The sequence below is a fragment of the Phacochoerus africanus genome, chromosome 3, assembly GCF_016906955.1.
Source record: "Phacochoerus africanus isolate WHEZ1 chromosome 3, ROS_Pafr_v1, whole genome shotgun sequence".
In the NCBI taxonomy this organism is placed as follows: domain Eukaryota; kingdom Metazoa; phylum Chordata; class Mammalia; order Artiodactyla; family Suidae; genus Phacochoerus; species Phacochoerus africanus.
In genome coordinates this window covers 85,880,330-85,908,109 of record NC_062546.1, presented here as the reverse complement: position 1 = coordinate 85,908,109, position 27,780 = coordinate 85,880,330, and the positions used below count along the sequence as shown (strand labels likewise).

The window sequence follows — 27,780 nt, the reverse complement described above, 5'->3', positions numbered from 1 at the left end:
TTGTACTCTTATTCCCTCCTCATCCAATCCTAAGGAATCTCCACGTCTGCTACTTACTAGCTTTGTGAGCCTGCAAAAGTTACTAAGCTCTCTGAGCTTGGTCTCTTCAGAGACAGAGATCATAAAAACAATCATACACAGTGGGATACAACTCAGCCATAAAAAAGGATGAAATAATGCCATTTGCAGCAACATGGATACAAATAGAAATTCTCATACTAAGTGAACTAAGTCAGAAAGAGAAAGACAAATACCATATAATATCTCTTACATCTGGAATCTAAAATGTGGCACAAATGAATCTATCTACAAAACAGAAACAAACTCATAGACATAGAGAACAGACTTGTGGTTGCCACGAGGGTAGGCGGAAGGAAGTGAGACTGACTGGGAGTTTGGGGTTAGTAGATGCAAACTATTACATTTAGAATGGATAAGCAATAGGTTCTGCTGTATAGCACGGGGAACTAAATCCAATCACTTGTGATATAATATGATGGAAGATAATACAAGAAAAAGAATGTATATATGTGTATGACTGGGTCATTTTGCTGTACAGCAGAAATTCACAGAACATTGTAAGTCAACTATAATAAAAACAATTTAAAATAATAATAATAAATAAAAACAATTCAGAGAGTTGTTAAGATCGTACAAGGTTGAACATTATAGTTGGCACAGCACTTGGCACATTCTCAACACTCAATCAATAAGAAGGTGTGATTGTCACTATGAGGCTTTGACAAAGTAATGCCAAACCTTAGTTGACTTTCACAGGGCCATACAGTCTAGCAAAGTGAATACTAAGTCTCCTTCAATAAAAATAAAGACAAAGCTTTTTAAGTGGTTGAATATTTTCAGAGGACTTATGCCCTTTTTTTTATTTTTGTCTTTTTAGGGCCACACCTGTGGCACATGGAGGTTCCCAGGCTAGGGGTTGAATTGGAGCTGTAGCTGCTGGCCTACACCACAGCCACAGCAACTCCAGATCCAAGCCACATCTGCGACCTACACCACAGTTCATGGCAATGCCGGATCCTTAACCCACTGAGCAAGGCCAGGGATCAAACCTGTGTCCTCATGAATACTAGTTAGATTCATCTTCGCTGAGCCACAATGGGAACTCCCCTTTGTGACACTTTAGAAGGGAGGCATAAAAGAAAATATCCTCTCGGTCTCATGCGTGATGACACAGCTACTTAGAAAAGTCAAGGGACTTGTCCACCGTCTCAATCAGAGACAGAACTAAAGCTCTGATTTCTGGAGGCCTGACCCTCCCCTCATCAAAAAGTCAGGATGCTTCTCCATCTTGATGGTTGGTAGGACCTGAGAGAGCAACACATCTGAACAGCACAGGGCAGCAAAGTCACTCAATCATCAACCAGAAATGATTATGTAGTCCTTATGCTACACAAAGGCCCTACTTACTTTTCTAATTATGTTATACTTTTTATCTTATTTTGAATAAAGTAGTACTTCATGGAATTAAAATCTGAGTACAATATAAAAATATATTTTGTCGTGGGTTGACAAAAGAAAAATTAAGCTATTAGTAAAACTGATAATGGCAGAAAACCAAATGAACATTCACACTCCTAGGAAAGAGGGGGAAACATGCACAGACAACTAATTAATATGTGCACTTTTTCACCTACAAATTGAATATCATCAGAGTCCAGGTAAGTGCAAGCTACCTATGTTCAGATGCTGTTTACAAGCATGTGGCAGTGAAACTTAATGGCTTGGGTACACAGCCTCAGTAATGGATGTTCAAGCTCATTAAAACTGGCACAGGTATTGATAACACAAAGGAATATGCCAAGGTGTTATCAGCTGCAAGTGCAAAATGAGATCAGCTTTTAAATTATGTTTAAGCAACTCCATATGGCCAGTCAAAACAAAAAGAAAAGTGTTATGTCATATTTTGGAGGTTTCTTGTGTGGAAGTGGGAAGCAGAGGAGTTTCTGTGAAAGATGAACGCCATTCCCTGGGAAATGTTTTAGACCAGTGTATCACTGGTTTCCTAAACCAAGCAATTACTAAAACAAGAGTTTAAACCCTGGCTTTATTTTAGCTTGGAGAGAAAATGGCAAAAACCTCAGAACTAAGGTTGCCCTCCGAGGTCAACTTTTACAATTTCCTATCACATATATGAATCCCACTAAGGTTTTTTTTTTTTTTTTTTTTTGGCTGCACCCATGACATCGGATACGGAAGTTCCCTGGCTAGAGACGGAGCTTGGAGCACAGAAGTGACCTGAACCACAGCAGTGACAATGCCAGATCCTTAACCCACTGAGCCACAGGGAACTCCACCACTAAGGTATTCTTATAACATCATCACCCAATCTCTCCATAATATTACCAAGGAATAGAGAATTCACTAATTTTTGTCCACCCTAACCAAAAGATGGAAAACTACACTTGTTACATATTATGACTCACTGGAGTTGAGCAGGCATCTGTTGCTGTTGGCTTTCATTTTAGTTAACTCTATAGTTACATGAAAAATCAAACCCCTTACCCACAGGATGATCTTTCATATCCAGTGATGGTTTGGTAACACCTCTAATTTCTTGTTTATCTAGGTTTGATTTTTCCTCAACCGTGTTTCAGGAATTTTAGCTCATAATTCTGGTTTAACCTCCTTACATATACTCTTTTTAAAATAAAAAAATTTACATATACTCTTTTTAAAATAAAAAAATAAAAAATAAAATAAAAAATAATGTTTTATTATAATTGATTTTCAATGTTCTGTCAGTTTCTGCTGTACACAAAGTGACCTAGTTATACATATATTTACATTCTTTTTCTCATATTATCTCCTATCATGTTCTTAAAGATGAGCTATGTCATTTGGAATTAGCACAATTCCAGAAACCAGCTGTGATGGGGGTGGACTCTTCCCCTCCAGCAAACCTCCAACAATTGGCTCACCCTCTTCTCTCTGCCTCAGTTAGATTTGCTCCTTTCCTTTTTCCAATACTTAGTGTTTCACACTCATATTTATATCTTGGATGAAGGATTACCATGAGATGCTGGTAATCATTCACAAATGGATGATGATTACTTGGAGGTTCATTGTACTATTCTTTCAATTTTTATGTATAATGGGAAAAAACATTAAATAGTAAAAGTTGTATAAAAGATAGATAGCATGACCAGAATATCCCCTTCTCAAAAAAAAAAAAAAAAAGGCAGTTTCCCCCTTGGTGCAGAGGGTTGAGAATCTGACTACAGTTACTCTGTCACTGAAGAGGTGTGGGTTTGATCCCCAGCCTGGTGCAGTGGGTTAAAGGATCCAGTGCTCGAATTCAGTCCTTGGCCCAGGAACTTCCATATGCCACCAGGTGCAGCCATAAAAAATGAATAAATAAAAACTTAAAAGATAGCACGACAATAATATCCTCTTCTCAGACCTTCCACCCTACCCCAAATTCTCAATTTGTATTTGAAATAACATATAACTAATATTTTAACTCATAAATAGATATGTAGGGCATTAGGAATATTATGTCATTATCACTATTGATGGTGAAAAATCTTGGCATCTTACATGACAGTGTAAAATAGATTATCAGCTTAACTCATGTCATTTAGCAAGCAAGAAGCTTAAAAGAAGTAGAATCAAGTTTTGAAAGTGACAGCAGAGGAGTTCCTGTTGTGGCTCAGTGGGTTAAGAACATGGCGTAGTGTCCATGAGGGTATGGGTTCCATCCCTGGCCTTGCTCTGTCAGTTAAGGATCAGACATTACCTCAGGCAGATGTGGTTAGGATCTGGTGTTGCCATGGCTGGGGTGTAGGCCGGCAGTTACAGCTCCAATACGACCCCTAGTCAAGGAAATTCCATATGCCACAAGTGTAGCCATAAAAAGAAAAAATAAATAAATTAATAAAAAGTGACGGCAGAGAATTTTAAAATTTCTATTACTACTGACAATGATGATGATGATGATGATAATAATAGTAATAAAACTTTCCTCAAACCAGGTAATACCAAGTTTAGAAGTATGAATTCTAGCTGTGTCACTATTTGCTTTGGGCCAGCTGTGCTACTACACCGAAATTTGGGTAATTTCAAGTAAAAAATCTGGAGAGATCTCACATGGCTTTCAGTCAAACCCACTAAGCCTGATGAAGAACATGAGGTCCAGGAATAGTGATGGTGAGAATTTCCCAAGGTAAATATTCAACTACTGTGCCAGGACTCCTGAATCCCAGGGTAACACTGTTTTCTATTCCACATAACATTTTAAACTCCACATTCTGTGTGCATTTTATTTCACTGTTCTTGTATAAATAGATTAGAGAACTTTCACGGTTTCCTACATTTAATTATATAGCTTATGCTTAATCTTATGTCTAATACCTTTTCTCTCTGTGTTACTTGTCTTTCCTTAATATCATAGTCCTTAAACTTGTTTACAGCTACTATGCTCATCGTTGCCTGAAGTTAACAGTAGAAAATGTGAACTTAACTCTCAATCTGCCTCCTTCTAGCTGTGTGGATTTGAACAAGTAACATATTTCCTTTAAATCTCAGTTTCTTAATATAAAAAAATAATGTATCTTTACTTAAATTAGAGAATGATAAACATTATATATGATCATTTAAAAATGCAAGCATGGTTCCTTGCTATTAAATAAACTTCAAAAAATATGACTTTACTATTGGCATTAATAATAAATTAATGAAGGCAGATACTTTATCTTTGTTTTTTTTTTTGCATCCCTGCAGTATTATATAAAAATAGTATATAGGAGCTCCCACTGTGGTGCAATGGGATCTGCAGTGTCTTGGGATTGCTGAGACACAAGTTCCATACTCGGCCCTGGCACAGTGTGTTAAGGATACGGCCTTGCGGCTCAGATCTGATCCCTGGCCCAGGAGCTCCATATGCCATGTTATGGCAAAAAAAAAAAAAAAAGTATTTATTTAATTTTTATCAAGAAAAAAATACATAATACATACAGAAAAGTAGAATTAGACTGCTAGATATACTATACTGTTGCGGATGTCTTTGTAAGCACACATGATACCAAACCACTGTGAAAAGGATGGAGCATTTCAATTGATTAAATGCTTATGCTTGAAATGACTTACTATAGAAAATATTAGCCATTTAATGATAAGCCGAATTATCTTGAGCAATTCTAACTGAAGACTTACTGAAATGTGCCTACATTCTTAGTACTTGTTTATCCAATATAAAATAATGGAGTACTTTATTATGTGTTATCGGAAAGTCTCAAGGGCCCATTCAAACTGACTACATGACCAACATAATTAAGTAAAATTAGCCTTAGAAAAAAAATGAACACCCCCCCATACACATACACATAGGCAGAAAATATAACTCAAGCAAAGCAAGCTGAATTAAAAGCTTAATATGTAAATATGTCTTTACCATTATGGTTTGCTGCAAGACATTATTTCAGTTACAATCGATGATACAAAAATGATTATACTTTTTCAAAACTACCTAAGAATTCTAGTAAAATTAAAATAGTCAGATATGAGTCAAAGGAATTCTTCCTTATTATTTTTTATCTTTCCCCTAATATGTCTTTCCTTAAGCCATAGATGTGTTTTTAGTATTTTATAAACATTAGTAACTGTTAATTTAAGGACAACACAAAAAATTCACTTAAGACATTTTCTCTACTCTGACATAATCTACCTAACATTGAGTATGGCAATCCTGGATTCTGACCAGAGCTAATTACTGACATTGCATTAGGAAGAAGTGGAGAAAAGCTCTTAGTGTCTCAACTTACACATCTATAATACAAAATTAATGCCCACTTTGCCTCCCAAACAAGGTTTTACAAAAAATGCAGATAAGTAACATATGTTGAAATGTCCTAGAAAAATATAAAAGTAACTGTAAACATGAACCTATTATAAACACATTAGGTGAAATTCCTGTTCTCGTCATCTCCCATTCTGATTCTAAGGAATATAACTTGGCTGACAGTAATCAGAGTCACTTCAAATTCTTCTGTTTTAAAATCATAATCTAATAATATAACTCTGCTCAAGGGAATCAAACTATAACAAGTACAGTAAGATAATAGTATTAATATTTTAAGTATATGCCAATACTGAATTGATGAAATTTTTTTACCTTTAATTTTAAACACAGGCACACAGAGGATATATTATATCAGTCATACCTATAAATCACATGTAAGTGAAATAGTATCAAATAAAGGAGAGTCAAAGAGAATGAAAGAGTTCAAATGCCAAAATGTGCTGGTGTATTTCCTCCATCACAGTAGGAAGAGAAGCATGAAACATGGAAATGTGTTTTGGGGAAAAGAAGGTTAATCAAACCTCATCATAGTCTGGATTGAATATTTCTTGGAACTCTGCTGTTTTCTCTACTTCCTGCCCCAGTCGCAGCCTTTTGATTTCTAATTTTACTTATTTAAGCTCTAGATAACATAAAAGATACTGTGAACAGTGTGTAACATTCATAATTTCCTTGAACAAAAAAAATGTGTTTATTCATCTTTATGTACTTGTGTCTAGAAGAATTTTTGGCTATGCTCAATACATACATCCAGAATACATAAAAGGATAGGTGGATAAATTGATAGATAGATGTCAGTGTCAAAGTGCCTATTAATCTATATTTGTGTTGACAAGCCCAGTTCCTGGGCCAAAAAATCCAAGACCAACCATGATTGTGTGAGATGCACTGTAAATACACAATTTGTTTTACTGTAACCTTTTAAATAGCTGATTCCACCTGAAATATACAAAACTCTGTGCAGGGCATGCAGCTGAAATTCAATAACGCTTGTTGATGAATCTAAGCATAACTGTTTCATACAACTCACACAGAGTTATTTCCTTTTAAAAATCAAAATAGTTTTCTATTTTAAAAAGTAGCTTTCACTGACATGTGGAAGCTGAAAAAAGGACAGATTGAACTTCTTTGCAGAACAGATGCTGACTCACAGACATTGAAAAACTTATGGTCTCCAGAGGAGACAGTTTGGGGGGTGGGGGGATGTGCTTGGGCTGTGGGATAGAAATCCTGTGAAATCAGATTGTTATGATCATTATACAACTACAGATGTGATAAATTCATTTGAGTCATTAAAAAGAAATAAAAAAATAAAAAGTAGATTGTAACGTGCAAGTTTAGGCCTCGTAATCTAAATTTTGGTTTATATTTCCAACTCCCTTGAAATACTTTAATCATTGTATTTCTAAAACATAGAAATATTATTTTCCTAAACTTTTCCCCCTGAAATGTTAACACTGGATTTTATGAGTAAATCCTTTCCCCACTCCTTCTTGGTGTATAGTCTAAATATTGCCATTTTAACATAAGCTGGAATCTTAAAAATATTTTCATAAAAAATATTTATATTTGAATTTCAAAAAAAAAGGTTTGAATATTTGCAGTTAGTATATAAGGTAAACATAGTTTGATTTTTATAATAAATATATTTACTTTTGATTTCAAGTGTTTTTAATGTAGATTAACTTAAACTTTGGTCAAGGCATATAAATCATATAGCAACAAAGAACACATTTTCGGTACTCTGCAAAAAAATAAGTATGTTCTAATGATGTACTTCCATAAGCACTTCTTTAATTTTGGCAGGCAATGATCTAATCTTGATAGTAGGATTTTTTTTTTTCCAAGTCTGCACCTGTGGCATATAGAAGTTCCAGGGCTGAAGGTTGAATCAGAGCTGCAGCTGCCCACCTAAGCACAGCCACAGCAACACCCAGATCCAAGCCACATCTGTGGCCTATACCACAGCTCATGGCAATGACAGCTTCTTTAACCCACTGAGCAAGGCCAGGGATCAAACCTGAACCCTCATGGATACTAGCTGGGTTAACCTGCTGGGCTACAATGGGAACTCCATTTTGACACATAACTAACAAGGACCTATTGTATAGCACAGGGAAATCTACTCAACATTCTGTAATAACCTATATGGGAAAATAATTATATAATTAAAATATATAATTATATTATATATTATAATATATATATATTACATATATACATATATAAATGATTCACCTTGCTGTACACCTGAAACTAATACAACATTGTAAGTCAACTATACTCCAATAAAATAAAAAAAGGTCAGCCATGATAGCAATTACAGTTAAATCTAAATTTCAGTTCTCTGAGCTATGGATCAGGAACAAAGGATATCATAATTTTAAAAGCCTTCTATGTGTTTAAACTACTGGAAGAAAAAAAAGTAAACTACAGGGAATATTCTGTCTCAATAAACATGTGCGTGAGGTATTGTTACAAGAATCTGTGCCCCTTAGGATTGGCCAACACACCTCTGAGAAGAACCTTATTCTCCCATGGTTATTAAGAACTCTACACTCTTCTCTGTACTTCTCTCTCTTCATGGTCCTTGAGCAAAATGAGCACCATCTGTCTTTCATTCCATCATGGGTGGGAGGTGGGGGTTCCTCTTTAGATGCACTGTAGACAAGACTGTTTCTAGTGTCCTTTTTCACAATATTTAGGACCCCACATCCTGCCCTCTGCCAGACCTCCATGGTGCTCCTCATTTTATTTTATTTTAATTTTTTGTCTTTTTTTTTTTTTTTAGGGCCACACCAATGGTATATGGAGGTTCCCTGGCTAGGGGTTAAATCAGAGCTGTAGCTGATGACCTACACCACAGCCACAGCAAAACCAGATCCGAGCTGTATCTGCAACCTACATCACAGTTCACGGCAATGCAGGATTCTTTAACCCACTGAGCGAGGACAGGGATCAAACCTGTGTCCTCATGGATGCTAGTCAGATTTGTTTCTGCTGAGTCACGATGGGAATTCCAGTGCTCCTCATTGGCTGTATAATATTCCATCAAATAGATGTAAAATAACTTATCTAGCTGCCTACCCACTTTTGCATATTTACTATCGACTCAATACTTTATCCTTGTAAATTATTTTTCAATACAAATATAAATTATTTTCAAAGCCTCATAGTCATGAATACAATTTTTCCTTTTTAAAATAGCAGATTGTTAATGGTTATAAAAAATTGGGGGAAAGTTTAAAATGAGATTAAAAAAGTTAAAAGTTTGACTCAGGGCTAGAAGTGATAATGCTGTTAGAAGTGTAACTAGCTCCCTGCACACAAAGAATTCCCACAGTTTCTGCAACACAACCAAATTGAAGTGATGGACAAAAATCCTTGAATGATAAAATAATGTCAAACAAACAAAGAAACAAAAAATATCACACTAGATTCATTTGTCCAATTCCCCTAATATTGTAAATATTGTTGATACCATTTCAGTAATTTGTTTTATTTTTCAGGATAACAACCACAGCTTTTCACTTCCTATTCAATATCTTAGATATATAATTCATCAGGATGAGGCTGCCAGAGCCATTTAAAAAGAAACATCAGGTGCCCAAAGCATGCTCTAAAAGCTGTTATCAAGATTCCTACCATTAAAAGATCTATTAGGCTCCAGAGTTTTGCTTTTTATTTTTATTTTTTTGTCTTTAACTTTTTAATCTTTGCATTTTACAAATTTTACAAAATTTTGCTTATTTAATTTTCTCTGTGCTTTTACCTATTGAAACTATTATCCCCAATTTAGAGGAAGAAACCAAGCTTCAGAAGACTTTTAAAAATTGCTGAAAGGCCCTGAATTGTCTACTTTTAAGGACTGTTGCTATTTCAATATGTCATACTGTAATACAACATTTAAAAGATAACAAGTCGAATTAAATTTTTTGAATATCATATGGTAAATAAGTTCAGCGGGCTCCAATATTGAGTGCAATAAAATTGTGATTCTATACAGAGCCTCCCACATAATCATTCATCCTAGCAAACCAGTAAAAAAAAAATTGTGCAACAACTTACTTACATGTGGGATGGACATTGAGAAGGACAGGTTTGTATAGATCAGAGAAAAATCTATTCATGAGAAAAAGAATTGAAATGAACCCTCTATGGTTTGTGGGTCAACTGGACCCACCTTCATATATCAAGAACATATAATCTTTCATCTTATTATGCTAAACAAAGTATTTTGAGTCCTAGTTGGATGCAGGAAGGATGCTAATTATAGGGTGACTCAAACACAAATGTGGCACTAGTCCCATTCCTCAGGGGTTACTGTCTCTTAGAGCAGAGATGCTCTAAGAGTGATGTTGGCAGACTACCTCCACTTGGGGCGTGTTACCCACTGGTCCACACTGGGATAGATTTAACTGAGGGTAAACATTATAGATGCTAAACATTTAGATGCTTTCATAACAATTTGACAGGGATGTGGAGGTCCAAATGCCTAAGTGGCGTGATTTAACTGAGTAGATGAGCTAGTGGGTGAGCCAGCAACAGACTAATGACACAGCAGAACCTCCTTACATGATGTTGTGAATGTTGTGATTTTCTTTTCTTTCCTTTCTCTCTCTCTCTCTCTTTTTCATTTTTTTTGTTTGTTTGTTTGTTTGTTTGTTTGTTTGGTTGGTTGGTTTTTTTGGCTCTACCCACATCATGAAGAAATACCCAGGCCAGGATGGAACTCACACCTTGGCGGTGATCCAAGCCACAGTGGTGCCAGTGTAGGATCTTTAATTGCTAGGTCACCAGGGAAGTACTATGATGTTGTGATTTAATGTTTGTTTTTCCACTATAACCCAGATGCACTAAAATATCTGAAATAATTTTTTGAGGAAAAGATAAATGATTTATATTCTGTGGAATAAATATTGAAATTAGCTAGTAATAAAGAGTTGAAGATAAAGTTTATTTATTATAATGATTTTTATTTTTTCCATTATAGCTGATTTACTGTGTTCTGTCAATTTTCTGCTGCACGGCAAGGTGATCCAGTCACACATACATGTATACATTATTTTTTCTCATATTATCATGCTCCATCACAAATGACCAGACATAGTTCTCAGTGCTATACAGCAGGATCCCATTGCTTATCCATTCCAAAGGTTATAATTCGCATCTGTTAACCCCAAATTCTCAATCCCTCCTACTCTCTCTTGGCAACCACAAGTCTGTTCTCCACATCCATGAATTTCTTTTCTGTGGAAAGGTTCATTTCTGCCCTGTAACAGATTCCAGATATAACTGAAATCATATGGTATTTGTCTTTCTCTTTCTGACTTACTTCACTTAGTATGAGTGTCTCCAGTTCCATCCATGTTGCTGCAAATGGCAATATTTTGTTCTTTTGCACAGCTGAGTAGTATTCCATTGTGTATATATAGCACATCTTCCTAATCCAATTGTCTGTCGATGGACATTTAGGTTGTTTCCATGTCTTAGCTATTGTGAATAGTGCTGCAATGAACATGCAGGTGCATCTTTTTCAAGGAGAGTTTTGTCCAGGTATATGCCCAAGAGTGGGATTGCTGAGTCATATGGTAGTTCTATGTATAGTTTTCAAAGCTACCTCCATACTGTTCTACATAGTGGTTGCACCAATTTACATTCCCACCAACAGTGCAGGAGGGTTCCCTTTTCTCCACACCCCCTCTGGTATTTGTTATTTGTGGACTTATTAGTGATGGCCATTCTGACTGGTATGAAGTGGTACCTCATTGTAGTTTTGATTTGCATTTCTTTAATAATCAGTGATGTTGAGCATTTTTTCATGTGTTTATTTGCCATCCATATATCTTCTTTGGAAAAATGTCCAAAAATACAGTATTACTTGCTTCTTTTTGTATAAATGCTTAAAATTAATATCCTGAGGTTACTAAAAATGCTCTAAAATCTCTCCTTCTATCATCATCATCCTTATTTTGGAGATTGATTTCTTCTCTCCAATAATATTATTTTAAAAAAATGGAGATAGTCTATATATACATTATCCTCTGAGAGTAGTGCTATCATCAAGGTAACCTAGATTAGTTAGCAAGAAGGAAGCAAGTTCATTTCCTACATTAAAACCTGTAAATATTGACATGCCAATTCCTGTTCAAAATCTGAGAATTGACATTTAATGTGAATAATCACTATTTCTCTTAATATTTAATTCTGATTTATCAATAATGAAAAGTTTTGAGTATATATAGCAATCCTTTCCTTTTTTTTTTTTTTTTTTTTTTTGCTTTTTAGGGTCGCACCAACGCTATATGGAGGTTCCCAGGTTAAGGAGCTACAGCTGCCAGCCTACATACACTACCTCCACAGCAACACAGGATCTGAGCTGCATCTGCGACCTACACCACAGCTCACAGCAATACCAGATCCCTAACCCACTGAGCGAGGCCAGAGACCCAACCTGCAATTTCATGGTTCCTAGTCAGATTTGATTCCACTGCACCATGACGGGAACTCCATATAGCAATCCTTTCTATTAACTGACTATATATCCACTTTTGAACAAGGTAATACATCTAATTCCTTTTTATTCCAAAATTATGTTTTGTTCTTGTTATATTTCTGCAGTGTCATTTTAGAACAGATGATTATAATAAAATTAATTTGGGAACTGTACTTGGAATATCTATTTATCATTTCATCTTTCAAAGTAATTTATTTTTACTATATTTTTGAAAAAAAATTGATAAATGTGAGATAGGAAATACAAACATATTAAATTTTAAAATAGTGGTCTTTCACAATAGTTTTAGAAGCATTGTCTTAGAAAAGATTAGACATGTTATAATCAAGGAAGAAATTTCTATATGAAAGAATCAATCTCTGGGGTTTAGAGGAAGATGACATTCCTCACTGTGTAGGAAAAGGAATAGTCAGTGGCTTTGCACTTGCAAATCAGGTTTCAGGTGGGATAAAATCTAGGCTCTCAGAACTGAGGAAAGGATTCCAGGTAGAGAAGGTAGTGTGAACAAAGGCACGGAGTTAAGAGAGCTTTTGAGACTTAGTAAGAATATCCATTAGTGCAATATCCCTGAAACATAATATAAATAGAATAGTAGGAGAGGCCAAGCTTAATTCTGAGAGAAATCAAATTTACAATTCTTTCAATCAGCAAAGGGTTGCCGCTGATGTTTTTTTGTTTTTTAAGTGCATTAACAATTTTTAGCTGGGCTTTATAAAGTTATATTTGATAGGAGACTTCTGGAGGATTTGAGACCCATGAAATTAAAAAATGAGAGAGAATTTTTTTTCTTTTTTCTTTTTTGGCTGCATATGAGGCATATGGAAGTTTCCAGTCCAGGGATCGAATGTGAGCTGCAGCTGTGACATAGACCACAGTTGTGGCAATACCAGATCTTTCACACACTGTGCCTGCCAGGATCAAACCCATGCTGCCACAGAGACAACACCAGATATTTAACCTACTGTGCCATAGTGGGACCTCCCAATTTTCTCAGTTATGAAATCGGACAAATATACACATTTATCAAGTTAAGTTTAGGAAAAATAAATAAGCAAAAAGAAAACAAAAATCAGATCAAAATCCAGGCATCTGGAAGCAATCACTGATATCCAATACAATGTGAATTACATACTATCAACTGTTTTAAAGACACCTCTGTTCAGTTTTTATACCATGAACATGTCAATAAATATGCTTATACAATCTTTCTTTCACTGACTGCATAAGTTACTATTAAAAGATGTACCTGGGGAGATAGCATAATTGCAATATTTAACGTGAGGTCATCAGTCACAGTGAAATTTGTAACCATAAGATTGTTGAAGAGGTAGTTAATGTATGTGTTCGAGATAGGGAATGGCATCTCAGAGTTAAATATTGAGAGAAAGTAGGTCTTATACTTCCATATAATGATTAAAACAGGCTCAACCGCTTATCAGCTGAATTTTTGGAGAAGTTTTTTGCTTTAGCCTCAGTTTTCTGAGGTTAATGATTTTAACATACAGACTGTCTATGAAACACATATATAAAGCATCTGGCACAAGTTCTAGCATAGCAGGCACTTAATTAATGTTAGATTTTTCTTTGATCATTGATTGATCTTCAAATGTATGTGGGGAGATGGATAATACCAAAGAAGATGGATGTCCAGGTTTCAAGGTGACATAACTAAAGGAAGAAGATGCTATAAAAATGGAGATTTCATGGATCTGAGCAGACTGAGGGGAAGGCAGTTGTTATGCTACCCATGAATATGAGCTCCCATCCAAGGCTGCACTGACATCAAAGATGGATTGTTGGCAAAGCAGCATAATGAATGGCATTGCCACACTTCAGCCTACACATGTCAGGGACATCTAGAAGCCCTCCTCTCCTTGGCCAGTAATGCATTAAATGTTCCTGTGCTGACCTCCAAGAACTAAATGAAGTTTCCCAATGAGCTTTGGTTAGACTCCTTCAAGGCACTTACATACTATAGAAACCTGGTGAGACCTGTCATGAGAAGAAACAAAGAGCTTACATTTTACAATGAGATATAATCTGTAACAATGAGGCCAGGGTTACACATTTTATTCAAAATCCCCACTGTATTTTCTGGCTTTGTGAGGAATGCATAAATAGGCCAATAACCTTGTGACTGCCTGAAAGGTGCTCTGGATTGGATAAGAGGAATAAATGAGCACAAATCTTTTCCCCTACTTAACAAGCAACTCAGTGCCCACAATCTGCTGACAGTGAATCAGTTCTTTCAGTGGTACTTAAGACAGCATGGCTTTAAGAGCTTAGATTTTGTTTAATCCTATTTAAAGGGTTGTGTTATGGCAAACTCTTCTACAAATATTATTGATGTTAGCTTTTACTTAGAATATAATAATAACACTGCAGCTTTGTCCTAGGATATTTTCTCCAAATAAGCTTTAACAGCGATCAGTTATGAAATGATGAAAAAAATGATTAAAATGATTAACTTCAAATAATATTATTTTCATATCTTGGGAAGTGTTAGAGTAGAATGAGTGTCCTAGATATTGAAATTGGGTTTAATTTAGCATGCAGCTCGCTGCTTAAACAGCCATCCAGTCTTTGGGCACTTTGCTATCAAAGTTCCATTACACACAGGAGTAAATGCCTCTTTAAATAGTCCAAATAACCTGCGAAGGGAGATGAAACCCATGATTTTGTCTTGCTTTCCAAAGTCAAAGATTACACAAATGTCTATAGTTTCATCAAAATCATAGTGAATAGAAGATAATAGTACTCAGCACTTCAAATCTAAGAACTCGGCTTTTTCACGATGTTTTTGTCATCTTCAATAGGAAATATTTGCGAGCAAGTAAAAAGGGTGACTTACAAAATGAACACATTAAAAGAATTTGTGAGACTTCTGTATTAGAACCAAGTTAAGTAATTCTATACTTATTTTAGTAATAGTGCTCATCTGAAATAAATCATTGGGGTACATCTGAAATAATCACAGTGCAAAGGCAACACTGTAGTGAGTCCCAAATATATGAACATTTCAAAATGAAAATATACAAATAGATTAATAAAATTGCTATCTTGTTTTCTCTATATATAATATCATCATCATGGTAATATTCATTTTTCATCCAATTTCAAGTGAAACTTGAATTTACAGAAAAATAAAACCCAACTTCCATTAAACACTTTCATTCATTTATTCAAAAAAAAATGAATCTTAAGTTCCTGTTGATTTGGCCCCTACCCTCATTAACTAAGTTACATTCTTTTTATAGTTTCCATGACTTAACATTTAATTTTGCAGGTATAAGTGTACCTAATTAGAAGAAAGAGCAGACTGTAAGTGTGACGATATTTGTTAGATAAAAAGGCAAAACTCTTTTCATCTATCATACAAATAACCTATTCTATGCCTTGAAAATAAGCAAAGATATTATGTCTAAATAAAGTGAAGTGCAAAAATTAACAGTTATCTCACCACAGCGATTAGTATGATCAGGCAAACTGGAATATTCAAAAAAAAAAAAAACCTGACATCCTTCTCATCAGTACATTTCCTATGACATTATTATTTCTTATTACCTAATAACTCCTCCTATTACCTCCCATAAAGAAAAAACAAAGTCCACAGTTTTACTCATTCATTCATCCATAACCTAAACTCCTTTTTAAACTTTGGAAAAATAACAAAATCAGAAATATCCTAAAGGAAACCGAGGTAGTTTCTTTGCCAAGCTAGAAAAAGCCAAAGTGTATTATGTTCCCAGGTCCTTTCTGTTATCTCAACTTTGCAGAGTGTCCCCCTAGTTTGTTGCACTTAAGCTTGAAAAGAAAACCAAAGAGGACAGAAAACTAATTTAATTAGCAAATCTGAAGCACTTACATACACAGGCTGTCATATTCTATCTTTCCACACCAAGGAGAACTACCCAGAGAAATGCTAGAGATGTAACACATGACTGAAGTGACATAACTCATGATTATGAGGGATCAAAGCAGTCAATCTAACATATGGGGCATAATTTTATCAATGACCTAACTCAGGGATGGGTCTTCTTTCACATGTGCCAAGGTATAAATTTCTAATTAAATGGCATTTGTAATCATTGAAACCTAATGTCAATTAAACATTAACTAGAAATACCATTACTTATTTCCACTTATACAGAACTCAACATAAATACAAGATATAAGAAGGTATACACATACCATTGATCCATCGTGCTTCTGGATCATGAAGCACAAAGTCTTTCCTGAAGAGGTCTTCTAAAGACAATCTGGTTTCTGATGAATTTGTGAGTTCATCTAAAATAAAGTAAATTTTAGGTTAGATGCTTATCTTATGTTAGGTTTTAAAAATAATGAATCACCATATTTGGACTATTTTGTTTTAAAAATATATTGACTAGGTGACAGTATAAAGTGGCAAAATTTTTTTTTTTTGTATTGGAAGTTTGTTTCAAGTTTGTTTCAAGAAGTTTCATGATATTTTTCAATAAATTAAATTATTTTCAATAGTAAAACTGTCTTGAGCTAACACAAATTTAATAGATCAGTCCTCGTTATATAGTGATACACGTTAAGAAAGCAGATAGTACTTCTTGTTGCATATTGTTCCCCAAATGATATATTTTTCAGTTTAAACATAAACCAGCTCAATACTTTTCAAAACCACTTCAACATAGTCTCTCTAATGATAAATTTACAGTTTTGTCATAAACTTTAAAGATGAGAAAGCTGGAGTTCCCGCTGTGGCACAGTGGGTTAAGAACCAACTATAGCAGTTCTGGTGCCTGCAGAAGTGTGGGTTTGATCCCCAGCCCCATAGAGTGGGTTAAAGGACCCAGCATTGCTACAGCTGTGGCATAAGTCTTAGAAGTGTCTCGGATTCAGCTCCTGGCCTGAGAACTTACGTGTGCCACATGTGTGGTCATTAAAAAAAAGGAAAAAAGAAAAAAAGATGAGAGAGTTACGCATCCTAAACACATATATGATGAATAAAACTTTCCAATTTGAAAAGAAGTTCACTAAATAAACAGAGTAAACACCAATTTTCAACAAACAACCATTACCCAACAAGCCTAAGGAGTTAAATGTAAATTCAGACAATATAATGCCAGAATATAAATGAAAAGCATATGTTTATATTAGTCCCTAACACCTGAACTAGGTATTCTCCCCTTTTAAATTCCAAAATCTAAGAAATCGAAGTGATAGGGATGGAATAGACACAGGGAGTTGTAGAAATCCCAATAAGGGACCATAGATAAAGCAGGAAATGTGGGGACTTTGGAAGATCATTGCAAGTTAATAAATTGCTCAAAAAAGCCATCAGAACAAGTCAGGTTTGCTTGACTAGTACAAGTGTGAGAATTGCCTCAGGTTGTTGAGTGGGGGATGGGATGAGGCCTGCATTCAGATTCTGACCAAGGGCAGGAGTTTGAGGACATCCCTTCTGCAGATTTGAATACACACCTTACAGAATACCAAGGAGGAGCTACTACTCCCCAAAAAAAAAGAGGCAGTCTTTTCCAACCCCCACTCCCCTTGGATGGTAAAACTGGAGCCCACTGGATCCTGGGGGCAAAGCCTCCTTGCCAGCCCGCTTGCATCTCTCACAAGCGTTCTATCTTAATAAATCTATTTCTTGCCTATCACTTTATCTCTTGCTAAATTCCTTCTGCACAGAGGCATGAAGAACCTGAATCTCAGCAAGTCCAGATACCGGGTGAGTGATTTTAATTTGAAACTGAGGGTTCTTCATGGACTTGGAGAGTAGACTTGTGGTTGCCAAGGGGGAGGGGGAGGGAGCAGGATAGATTGGGAACTTGGGGTTAATAGATGAAGATTATTGCCTTTGGAATGGATAAGCATTGAGGTCCTGCCATGTAGAACTGGGAACTATATTTAGTCACTTAAGATGGAGCATGATAATGTGATAAAAAAGAATCTATGCATGTATGTATAACTGGGTCACCATGCTATACAGTAGAAAACTGACAGAACACTGTAAACCAGCTATAATGAAAAAAATAAAATCATTATATTAAAAAATAAAATAAAATAAAATAAAATAAAATAAAATAGAATAAAACTGTGGGATCATGTCCCAGTTTGGATTTAGGCTGGGTTAGAGTCCTGTCACATGGGTTCAAGTCCCAATCTGGGTTCTGACTAGGTTCAGGACATTAGTGCTGTCAGTTTCAGAAGGACAACATGGTTTAAGTACCAAGATTAAACATAGCAAACATGCTTTTAGGAGAAAGAGGCTATAGACAAATTAGCAATATTTCATTTTCTTTGCAAGATAACAGCATTGTTTATTTCCTGTATAATATAATTTTTATAACCTTTCAGCTGTGACCTTCACTCTGGTTGAAAATAAAATGTCAATGACATATGGTAACCTCATTAAATATTGTTTTATAAAGGTTCAGCACTTATTGCAGCAAGAGCTTTGTTTCTTCCAGCTGAAAAGCTGGGGCAAAGAATCAATAACTTCAAATGCAATTTCCTTCAACATGAATCAACCACATATTTAACCCACAAAATAACTGCTCAGAAACAACAGAAAAAAAAATTACAAGTGGCATTTGGAGTGGATAAGCAATGAGATCCTGCTGTATAGCACAGGGAACTATACCTAGTCACTTGTGATGGAACATGGTGGATAATGGTGAGAAAAAGAATATATATGTATGACTGGGTCACTTTGCTGTACAGTAGAAATTGACAGAACACTGTAAATCAACTATAATGGAAAAATTAAAAATCATAAAATAATTAAAAATAAAAGAGTTTTCAAAAGCAGAAAAAAAATAAAAAACAAGTGGACCTAATGAGAATTGTTTGACCCAAGCCTAGCATAAGACATGAATATATGTAGATTTATAAAACAAAACATTCCATTTGACAGTCCGACACAACAAAACTTAAACTTATCTTATTCATTCAACAAATACTATGGCTATTAATTTTCAAGGTGTTAAGGGAAGTATTGTAAGGTGCTAGACACCTTACATCTATGCCTTGCCCTGACAGGTTCACACAAAGCGTGAGAGACTATGATAAATGTCAGAATAAGGATATAGGGTACTGTGTGAGCTCAGAGGAAGGAAGGAAAAGATCTTGTAAAAACAATCAGAAACTTGAGTGAAAAATAAAACTAGCCAATGCTCATCCAAGGCTGGTGGGAACGAAAAATGGTACCTATACATTGGAAGACAGTTTGGTGGTTTCTTAAGAAACTAAACATAGAATCTAACAGTTGTGCGCTTTGGTATTCACCCAAATGAGCTGAAAACCTACAGCCACACAAGATCCTGGACATGGATGTTTATAGTAGCTCTATCCATAACTACCACAATTTGAATGATACCAAGATGTCTATCAGTGAATGGATAAATCGTGATCGAGACATTGTGATATTATGCAATGATAATGAGAAATGAGCCATCAACCATGAAAAGATATAGAGGAGCTTTAAATTATTAAGTGAAAGAAGCCAATATGAAAAGACTGCCTACTGTATAATTCCAACGATGTAACATGCTACGAAATGTAAACTATGGAGACTCTAAAAACATCAGGAATTAGAGTGGTAAGGACGTGCTGTTATACATTTGTTCAAATCCACAGAATGTATCACAGCAAGAGTGTACCCTGAAGTAAAATGTAGACTGAATGATAATGATGTGTCAATGAAGGTTTATCAATTGTAGCAAACATATTTCTCTGGTGTGTGATGGAGACAATTGGGGGTGGTTCTACCCATGTGAAGACAAGGGTAAACGGAAAATCTCACTGTCCTGTTTGATTTTTCTATGAACCTGAAATTTCCCGAGAAAATGAAATCTATTTTCATTTTTTTAACATTAAACAACCTGGGCCTTACAGGTTTCAAAGGAGAGAGAAAGGGACGGTCAGGGACTAGCAAAGGCAAGAAAGCATTTTAGAAAAAAGGATGAGTGAGTGTTGTTTGACAAAGCAAAGAAGCCTTGACTCTAGAATTAATTTTCTGTCATAGGAGTTTGGGATTTGAATCAGAGGAGCTAACTTTATTAGGATTTCAGAAATACACTTATTCTATATTGCAAGAAGATCAGATTTTGGTAAAGATAAGTTCAAAGATTCCTAAGATTATATAAGTGCACCAAATTTGTCCAATCCAATCCCTTCAATTCTTAGATGATTATATTTTACCATTTCTATTTGATATGCATGTTTAGCTGATCCAATGAAATTTATGTAGGTAAGGTGGGAGGTAGGCTTTCAGTAGGACAGTAGATTATGCTAGCACAATCTATTAAAGAAATGATTCTCATCAACTGAACTGAAAAAAAGTTATATTTTTACTCTCAGGTAAATCCACATATTTTGTTTATTGTATCTTTTAAGCAGATGTAAAAAAAAAAAAAGCTTACAAGGCAAATGTACCATATCAATCTTATTTTCAAATTTGTTCTCAAATATTATTTTGGTAATTCTTAAATGGGTGTTCTTTCATATGAGCTTAAAAATCACATTAAAACCACCAAATTGAGAATCTTATTAATTAAAATAGCACTATATGCACTATCTGGGAAACTTTAAACATTCTGTAAGATGAAGGTTTTTCATTCAGAACTACTTATTCCACTCCCATTTTATGTACATTAATTATGTTTCATTTTCTATTTTTATATAGATACTTTATATTTCCTATTATACTTAGCAATAATAATGAATGTTTTGTTATTGTGAACAGAATATTTCTCATTCTTATTCTAAATGCTTTTACACACACACACAGAATTAGCAATTATATTATTCACCATATCAAATTTTCTTAAATACCAATGGTAATTGAATCTCTTATATTTCTACATGCTCAATTATGTCATCTTAAAATAGTTTTTCTCAAAGTTTAGGCTATATATATAATATATATATATATACATATATATATACATATACACACATATATGCACACACACAAATAATATATATAAAATTTTTAAGTATTATAGATTCACATGCAATTGTAAGAAATAGTATAGGAATATCCTTTACACCATTCATTTCCATCAATAACATATAATGTCTTGCATAATCAATACCACAAAAAGAAATTGACATTTACACCCTCCACCAACTTTCTACCAGTTTCACATGTATTCACCTGTGTAAATGTGTGTATTTGTGGCTCTATTTAGTTCTGTGCAATTGTATCAAAGATGATGAGCACCAATAAAAACAGAGAACATTTCCATCACAGAATCTCCTGTGCTACCCTTTTATTGTCATAACCTCCCTCTGCAACATTTGGCAACCACTAACCTATGTTCCATCTCTATAATTTTGTAATTTCAAGAATGCTATGTTACATTCTGTAACACTTTGAGATTGGCATTTTTCACTCAGCATAATTCTCTTGAGATCCACCTTAGCAGCTGCGTGTATTAATCCTCTGTTCTTGTCTGTTGCTTGGTAATATTCCAGGGCATGAATGTACCAGTTTTGTGGACCATTCATTTGTTGGAGCTTATTTGTAGTTTGGGGTTACTTATAGTTTGGGGTTATTATGAATAAAGCTATTATGGGAATTCCTGTTGTGGCTCAGCAGAAACAAATCTGACTACCATCCATGAGGATATAGGTTTGATACCTGGCCTCACTCCGTGGGTTAAGGATCCAGCATTGCCATGAGCTGTCGTGTAGGTAGCAGATAAAGCTCAAGTTCAACCCCTAGCCTGGGAACCTCCACATGCCACGGGTAAGGCCCTAAAAAAGATTTAAAAAAAAGTTACTATGAACATTCTAATAGGGTATTATGTGAACATAAATGTTCCTTCCTTTAGGATAATGCCAAGATATGTGACTGCTGGTTAACATGATGCACATTTAGTTTTGTAAGAAAATGTTGGTGCTTTTCAGCAGCAATGTATAAATGATTTTATGTTCTCACCAGCAAGGTATAAATGATCTAGTTTTTCTGCATTCTTGCAAGAATTTGGTGGGATTTTGTAATTAAGCTATTCTGATATATGTGCAAGGATATCCCATTGTGGTTTTAAGTTGCATTACCCTAATAACTAAAAAACAACTTTTAATGTGCTTATTTGTGATCTTTGTATCCTCTTCAGTGAAATGTCTATTCATATCATTCACCTTTTGTTGTTGTTGTTGTTGTTGTTTTTAGGGCTGCACCTGCACCCATGACACAAGGAAGTTTCCAGACCAGGGGTCAAATCGAAGCTGTTGCTGTTGGCCTATGCCACAGCCAGATCCAAGCCATGTCTGCAACTTATACTGCAGTTCACAGCAATGCTGGATCCTTAACCCACTGAGCAAAGCTAGGGATTGAACCTGAATCCTCATGGACACTAGTCAGGTTCCTTACCACTAATCCACAATGAGAACTCCCACTCATTTTCTATTTGAATTGCTTTTGTTTGTGTGATTGTCCAACTGTTGAGTTTGGAGAGGTTGTCTTTATTCTAGATAAAAATCAATTGCTAATGTGTCGTCTTCAAATTTCCTCCAATTTTCTGCCTTGTCTTTTCATTCACTTCAGGAGGACTTGAGCAGAGAAAAAGTTTTTACTATCGAAGTACAGTTTATCATTTTTTTTTCTTTCACATATCACACTGCTGTTAAGACTAAGAATCCTTCAATTAATCCTGTGTTCTAAAGATTTTCTATCTTTTTTCCTAACAGGTTCATAATTTTATATTTCACATTTAAGTCCCTGAATCACCTTGAGTTACTTTTTATATAACATATGAGAATTAATTAGAAGTTAATATTTTGTTTTGTTTTTCTCATACTGGATGACAAATTGCTCCAGCACCATTAAGAAGCATTTATTTCACTTTAGTGAATTATTTCATTAGCTTGAGTGTTAAAACAATGTTGAAAAAGAACAATGAAAATAATGATCATGCTGTTTTATTATAGCAGCATCTTTAATATTTCATTATTTTATTTTATTTTATTTTATTTTATTTTATTTTATTTTATTTTACTGTCTTTTTAGGACTGTACCCATGGCGTATGGAGGTTCCCAGGCTAGGGGTGGAATTGGAGCTGCAGCTGCAGGCCTATACCACAGCCACAGCAACAGCAGATCTGAGCCATGTCTGTAAACTGCACCACAGTTCATGGGAACACCACACCCTTAACTCACTGAGCAAGGCCAGGGATTGAACCTGCATCCTCATGGATAGTAGTCAGATTTGTTTCTACTGAGTCATGATGGGGACTCCAATATTTCTTTATTTTAAAAGATTTTTGTCTTGATTTTTAGAAAATAATATCATGCTTAAGTAATTTGTTTTTATTTCCAGGCCTCTTCAACTTTCTTGTCTTATATAAATTTATTATTCTCCTTTAATGTGTTGAAAAAATTAAATAAATGAAATTTCCTATTTCCAACCACTCTCTATTTCTATAACAAAAATCAACTAGACATGGTGAATTATTATTACTTTTATACTGCTAGATTAATATTTTAAGTATTTATTTAAATGTTCATATTTTTTAAATGAATTAATGGTCTATTTTTTTATTTTGTATTATACTGATCAATAGCATTTTAAAAATTGTATTAAAGATTTTGAACTACATTTATTTTCTGTTATCTGAAATAATTTAGTAATTTTAACAGTAAAGATTTTCCTTTAAATTCATTTGCCCCTGGAATTTATTATAACATCGACTCCTCAAGGTAATTCAAATTATTGTAGTAAATCTTTCATTGAAACAATAGATATAACTTAAGGATTAATTTGCCTTCATTCACTACTGAGAAAATTATATACTTCATTCCTTTTTGTTTCTTTTCCCCTTATTTCTTTCTTTCTTCATTTCTTTAAATTTTTCTTAGCTACTAGGCACCATCCCTAAGGTCTCTTGAATTTTTCAGTCCTAGAATAGAGACTTCTTCCTTTTATATATAATGAATATTTAAGCTTCTGTTTTAATAACCTTGGAAGCCGGCTTCTACCCTCCAGCTCCTTACATCGCCACATCTCTTTATAGTCTTTGGGATGTTCTTCCTTTGTAATCAATCATCCCTTTTCCAAATGCTCCCCAAGCCAAATTAGGTGTTAGTATCTTCACTGTGGAGGGAGGAGTGAGACTTAGGCTAAACAAAGTTAAAGATCTTGACAAAGATCACCTGGTTACGAAGAAGCAGGACTGAAACTGGAACCTATATTTCTTTTACTTATTAAGCTATAATATCTCTCAAAATAAGTTTTTCCCCCTATTTCTCACAATTGCGTTAATTAGATTTAAAGAAAAAACAATATACAATATAAGTGATGTATTAAGAATATCTGTATTTCCTTTTAGGCACAAAAACATTTCTAATTGAAATGCAATCCCTCAGTATACCTTCTCCAGACTGTATTAACATTCTATTTTGGTCCAACTTGCTCATGAAGGCACCATTGCCACAATCCTTCTATTTTCTCACATAGAGTATTGGCACAGCATTCACAAAGAACTGGAGCTTTTTCTTTGTTTTCTTCATGAAATTGTCTATTAACATGTCAGCCTGAAACTCCAAATTTGCCTTCTGCTCATTGTTGCAGGTTATTTAGTGTTAACATCACCAAATCTTGTACCATCAGTAAACACATTACCCAATTGCAACCTGATTTCTCAGGAACTTAATTTATATTAGAATCACCTGGAGAAGTCTTACTCTGTGATCCATTTTAACTTTTTTTCTCTGATTTTTAACTCTGAGGCCACACTCAGCAAACAATCATTCATCCCAATTACTCACATTGAACAATGAGAAGGTAACTTGGGGGGGAGATTGCTATTAGATAGTAAATAATCTTAAGAGATGATCCCTCATGTAAAGCTCTTTTCTTAACAATCTTCAGAGGAAAAAGATTCTAAAATCAACATCTATTCCCTAATAACAAAAATATTACTCAAATGTAATAGTCACCTCTCACTGAACTGATTCGTTACCAGTAAGGTACTGGCTAACACATCTTATCTCTAGTTACTTTGTAACTAAATATGAGATACATTTCTGAGATATTTATGTGTGTGTGTCCACAAATGCATGGGTGAAAGTCTGAAAACCTAACATATGTTAATAGTTGCTATTAAAAGGCTAAATATTGGTTAACCAAATAGGATTCTGGTTATAATTATGAATAGCAGCACAAAAATCCAGTGAGATGCACAGTATAACAATGCTCATAAGTATTTAAAGAACTGTACACAGAGTAATTATTTGTTAAACTGTTACGAGATATAGAATCTTAGCTAAACCATTCACCTTCTGGAAGAGGCATGTAGAAGCAGTATTGACATTAAATAATTCACTCCATGTTCTCTGTTATAGTCTGTCATTTAAGATCATAGACTTCTACTGGCATTTCTTTGCTTTTTTCCAAAAATCCAATCTTGCTTTTAAATGGCCTTTTGAAATAAGTTGGCTGCATAATCTTAAGAGAAAAGAAAGTTCTTTGGTGTTAACTGAAGAAAAACTAATTATGACTTTCAGTACTTGTGTTTTTCTTTACTGAAACTGTGTTAGTTTTTATCTAGTTTACTCTTGACATCAGGGGTTCAGAACTATATATTTTAATTTAAATCTTACTTGAAATAATTTCCTGTTAAAATGGCAACAAAAAATCTAATCAGGTAGTTATTCAAGATTTCCCCGGAGAAGAACAAAGGTATTTCCTCTTTCTGCTCACTTGATTCTTTTCTTTGGATGCCCAATGAATTATCACTTTCCCCTTCACCCCCCACCACTACATTTAAAATTTTATTTATTCTTAAAGGTTATTCTCTCCCATGTTTCGTGTCAGTGTAGTTTAGTCTTCTGGTTGCATTTCTATTTTAAAACATTATTGATTGCTTAAAGTTCATGGAAAGGGTAACACCCCTTCCACCTCTCCTTATATAACTAGTTGAAATACAGAATGCAAATCATAGCAGCCACAGCCAAATTCCAGATCATTTCAAAATATTTGCTGATTATGCATTTCCTAGCCAAACTTCACAATTTTGTTTTACTACTTAACAGCTGAAGCATTAATTCCCTTATTTTCCAGTGTTTTCATATTCTATTATTTCACTAGGATGCTGAAATACAACACAGCAGACTAAATATTGTCACAATTTATATCATTTGGGATCAAATATAAGATCCCAATTTTTCTGAATGTTTTCTAATTTATCACCAAGAAATCCAGCAAAGGTTTTTACTATTTCCAGTTAAGGACCTATATAGTTAGAATATGAATATGAGGAATAAAAGTACATATCACTGAAATAGAAGAAAATCACAAGATAGTTCCTGGTACAAGCTACAAATGTCGCCTTTTTAAATAAATGAATACATATATGGAAATCTTAGGCAGAGTACTCAGCTAATTTAATAGCAGCCATTGCCACCAGTATTATTAAAATGTTAAGGAGTTCCTGTCATGGTGCGGAGTTCCATCTGGCGCAGCGGAAACGAATCCGACTAGGAACCATGAGGTTGTGGGTTCCATCTCTGGCCTCACTCAGTGGGTTAAGGATCCGGTGTTGCCAAGAACTGTGGTGTAGGTCACAGATGCAGCTCAGATCTGGCATTGCTGTGGCTGTGGAGTAGGCTGGCAGCTGTAGCTCTGATTAGACCCCTATCCTGGGAACTTCCATATGCCACTGGTGCGGCCCTAAAAAGCAAAAAATAAAAATAAAAAATAATAATAATAAGTAAATAAAATATTAAAATATATAGGTAACAAAGGAAAAATTTGATTTTTAAAATTTTGAAATCACAAAACAAAACTCACTTTGGGGTATTTGTTTCTATCATAAATTATGTTCTCAGATGTATCTACCATAAGGACAGTATTGAATTGCATGTTATAGTAGAAAAATTTAGTTAAATATAAAATTCCCTCAGAAGTCTCTTTTTGAAAGAAGAGCATTTGTCTATGTTGAATTTATAAAGTTGAAAATATAGGTCACAAAAAATTAATTAATTAACAGTCTTTTCAATGAAAGAAACTTTAACCAGCTTATCACTGTTTTGTGAATACCAATTCATCCTTTCAAGCAAAAGCAGTGGGAATTAATGCACTACATACCATCTGTTTTACACTCCCAGAAAATTACTTTTGTTTCCTTTGTCACCAAGAGTGCCTGTTTTTTGTTTTGTTTTGTTTTGTTTTTTGTCTTTTTGCCATTTTTTTGGGCTGCTCCTGCGGCATATGGAGGTTCCCAGGCTAGGGGTCCAATCAGAGCTGTAGCCATCAGCCTACACCAGAGCCACAGCAACGCGGGATCTGAGCCATGTCTGCAACCTACACCACAGCTCACAGCAATGCTGGATCCTTAACCCACTGAGCAAGGCCAGGGATCGAACCCACAACCTCATGGTTCCTAGTCGGATTCGTTAACCACTGAGCCACAATGGGAACTCCCCAAGAGTGCCTTTTTCTATCTCTTTTTTTTG

General features: G+C 34.8%; 1 protein-coding gene across 1 annotated transcript in view; it reads right to left on the bottom strand.

The window, feature by feature from the left end:
* Window positions 1–27,780, bottom strand: part of LOC125123010 (inactive dipeptidyl peptidase 10-like) — a 333,549-nt gene that overhangs the window by 153,415 nt on the left and 152,354 nt on the right. The window contains exon 3 of the mRNA XM_047772091.1: window positions 16,527–16,622. Within this exon, the coding sequence (XP_047628047.1) occupies window positions 16,527–16,622 (96 nt within the window). The remainder of the gene's footprint in view (window positions 1–16,526; window positions 16,623–27,780) is intronic.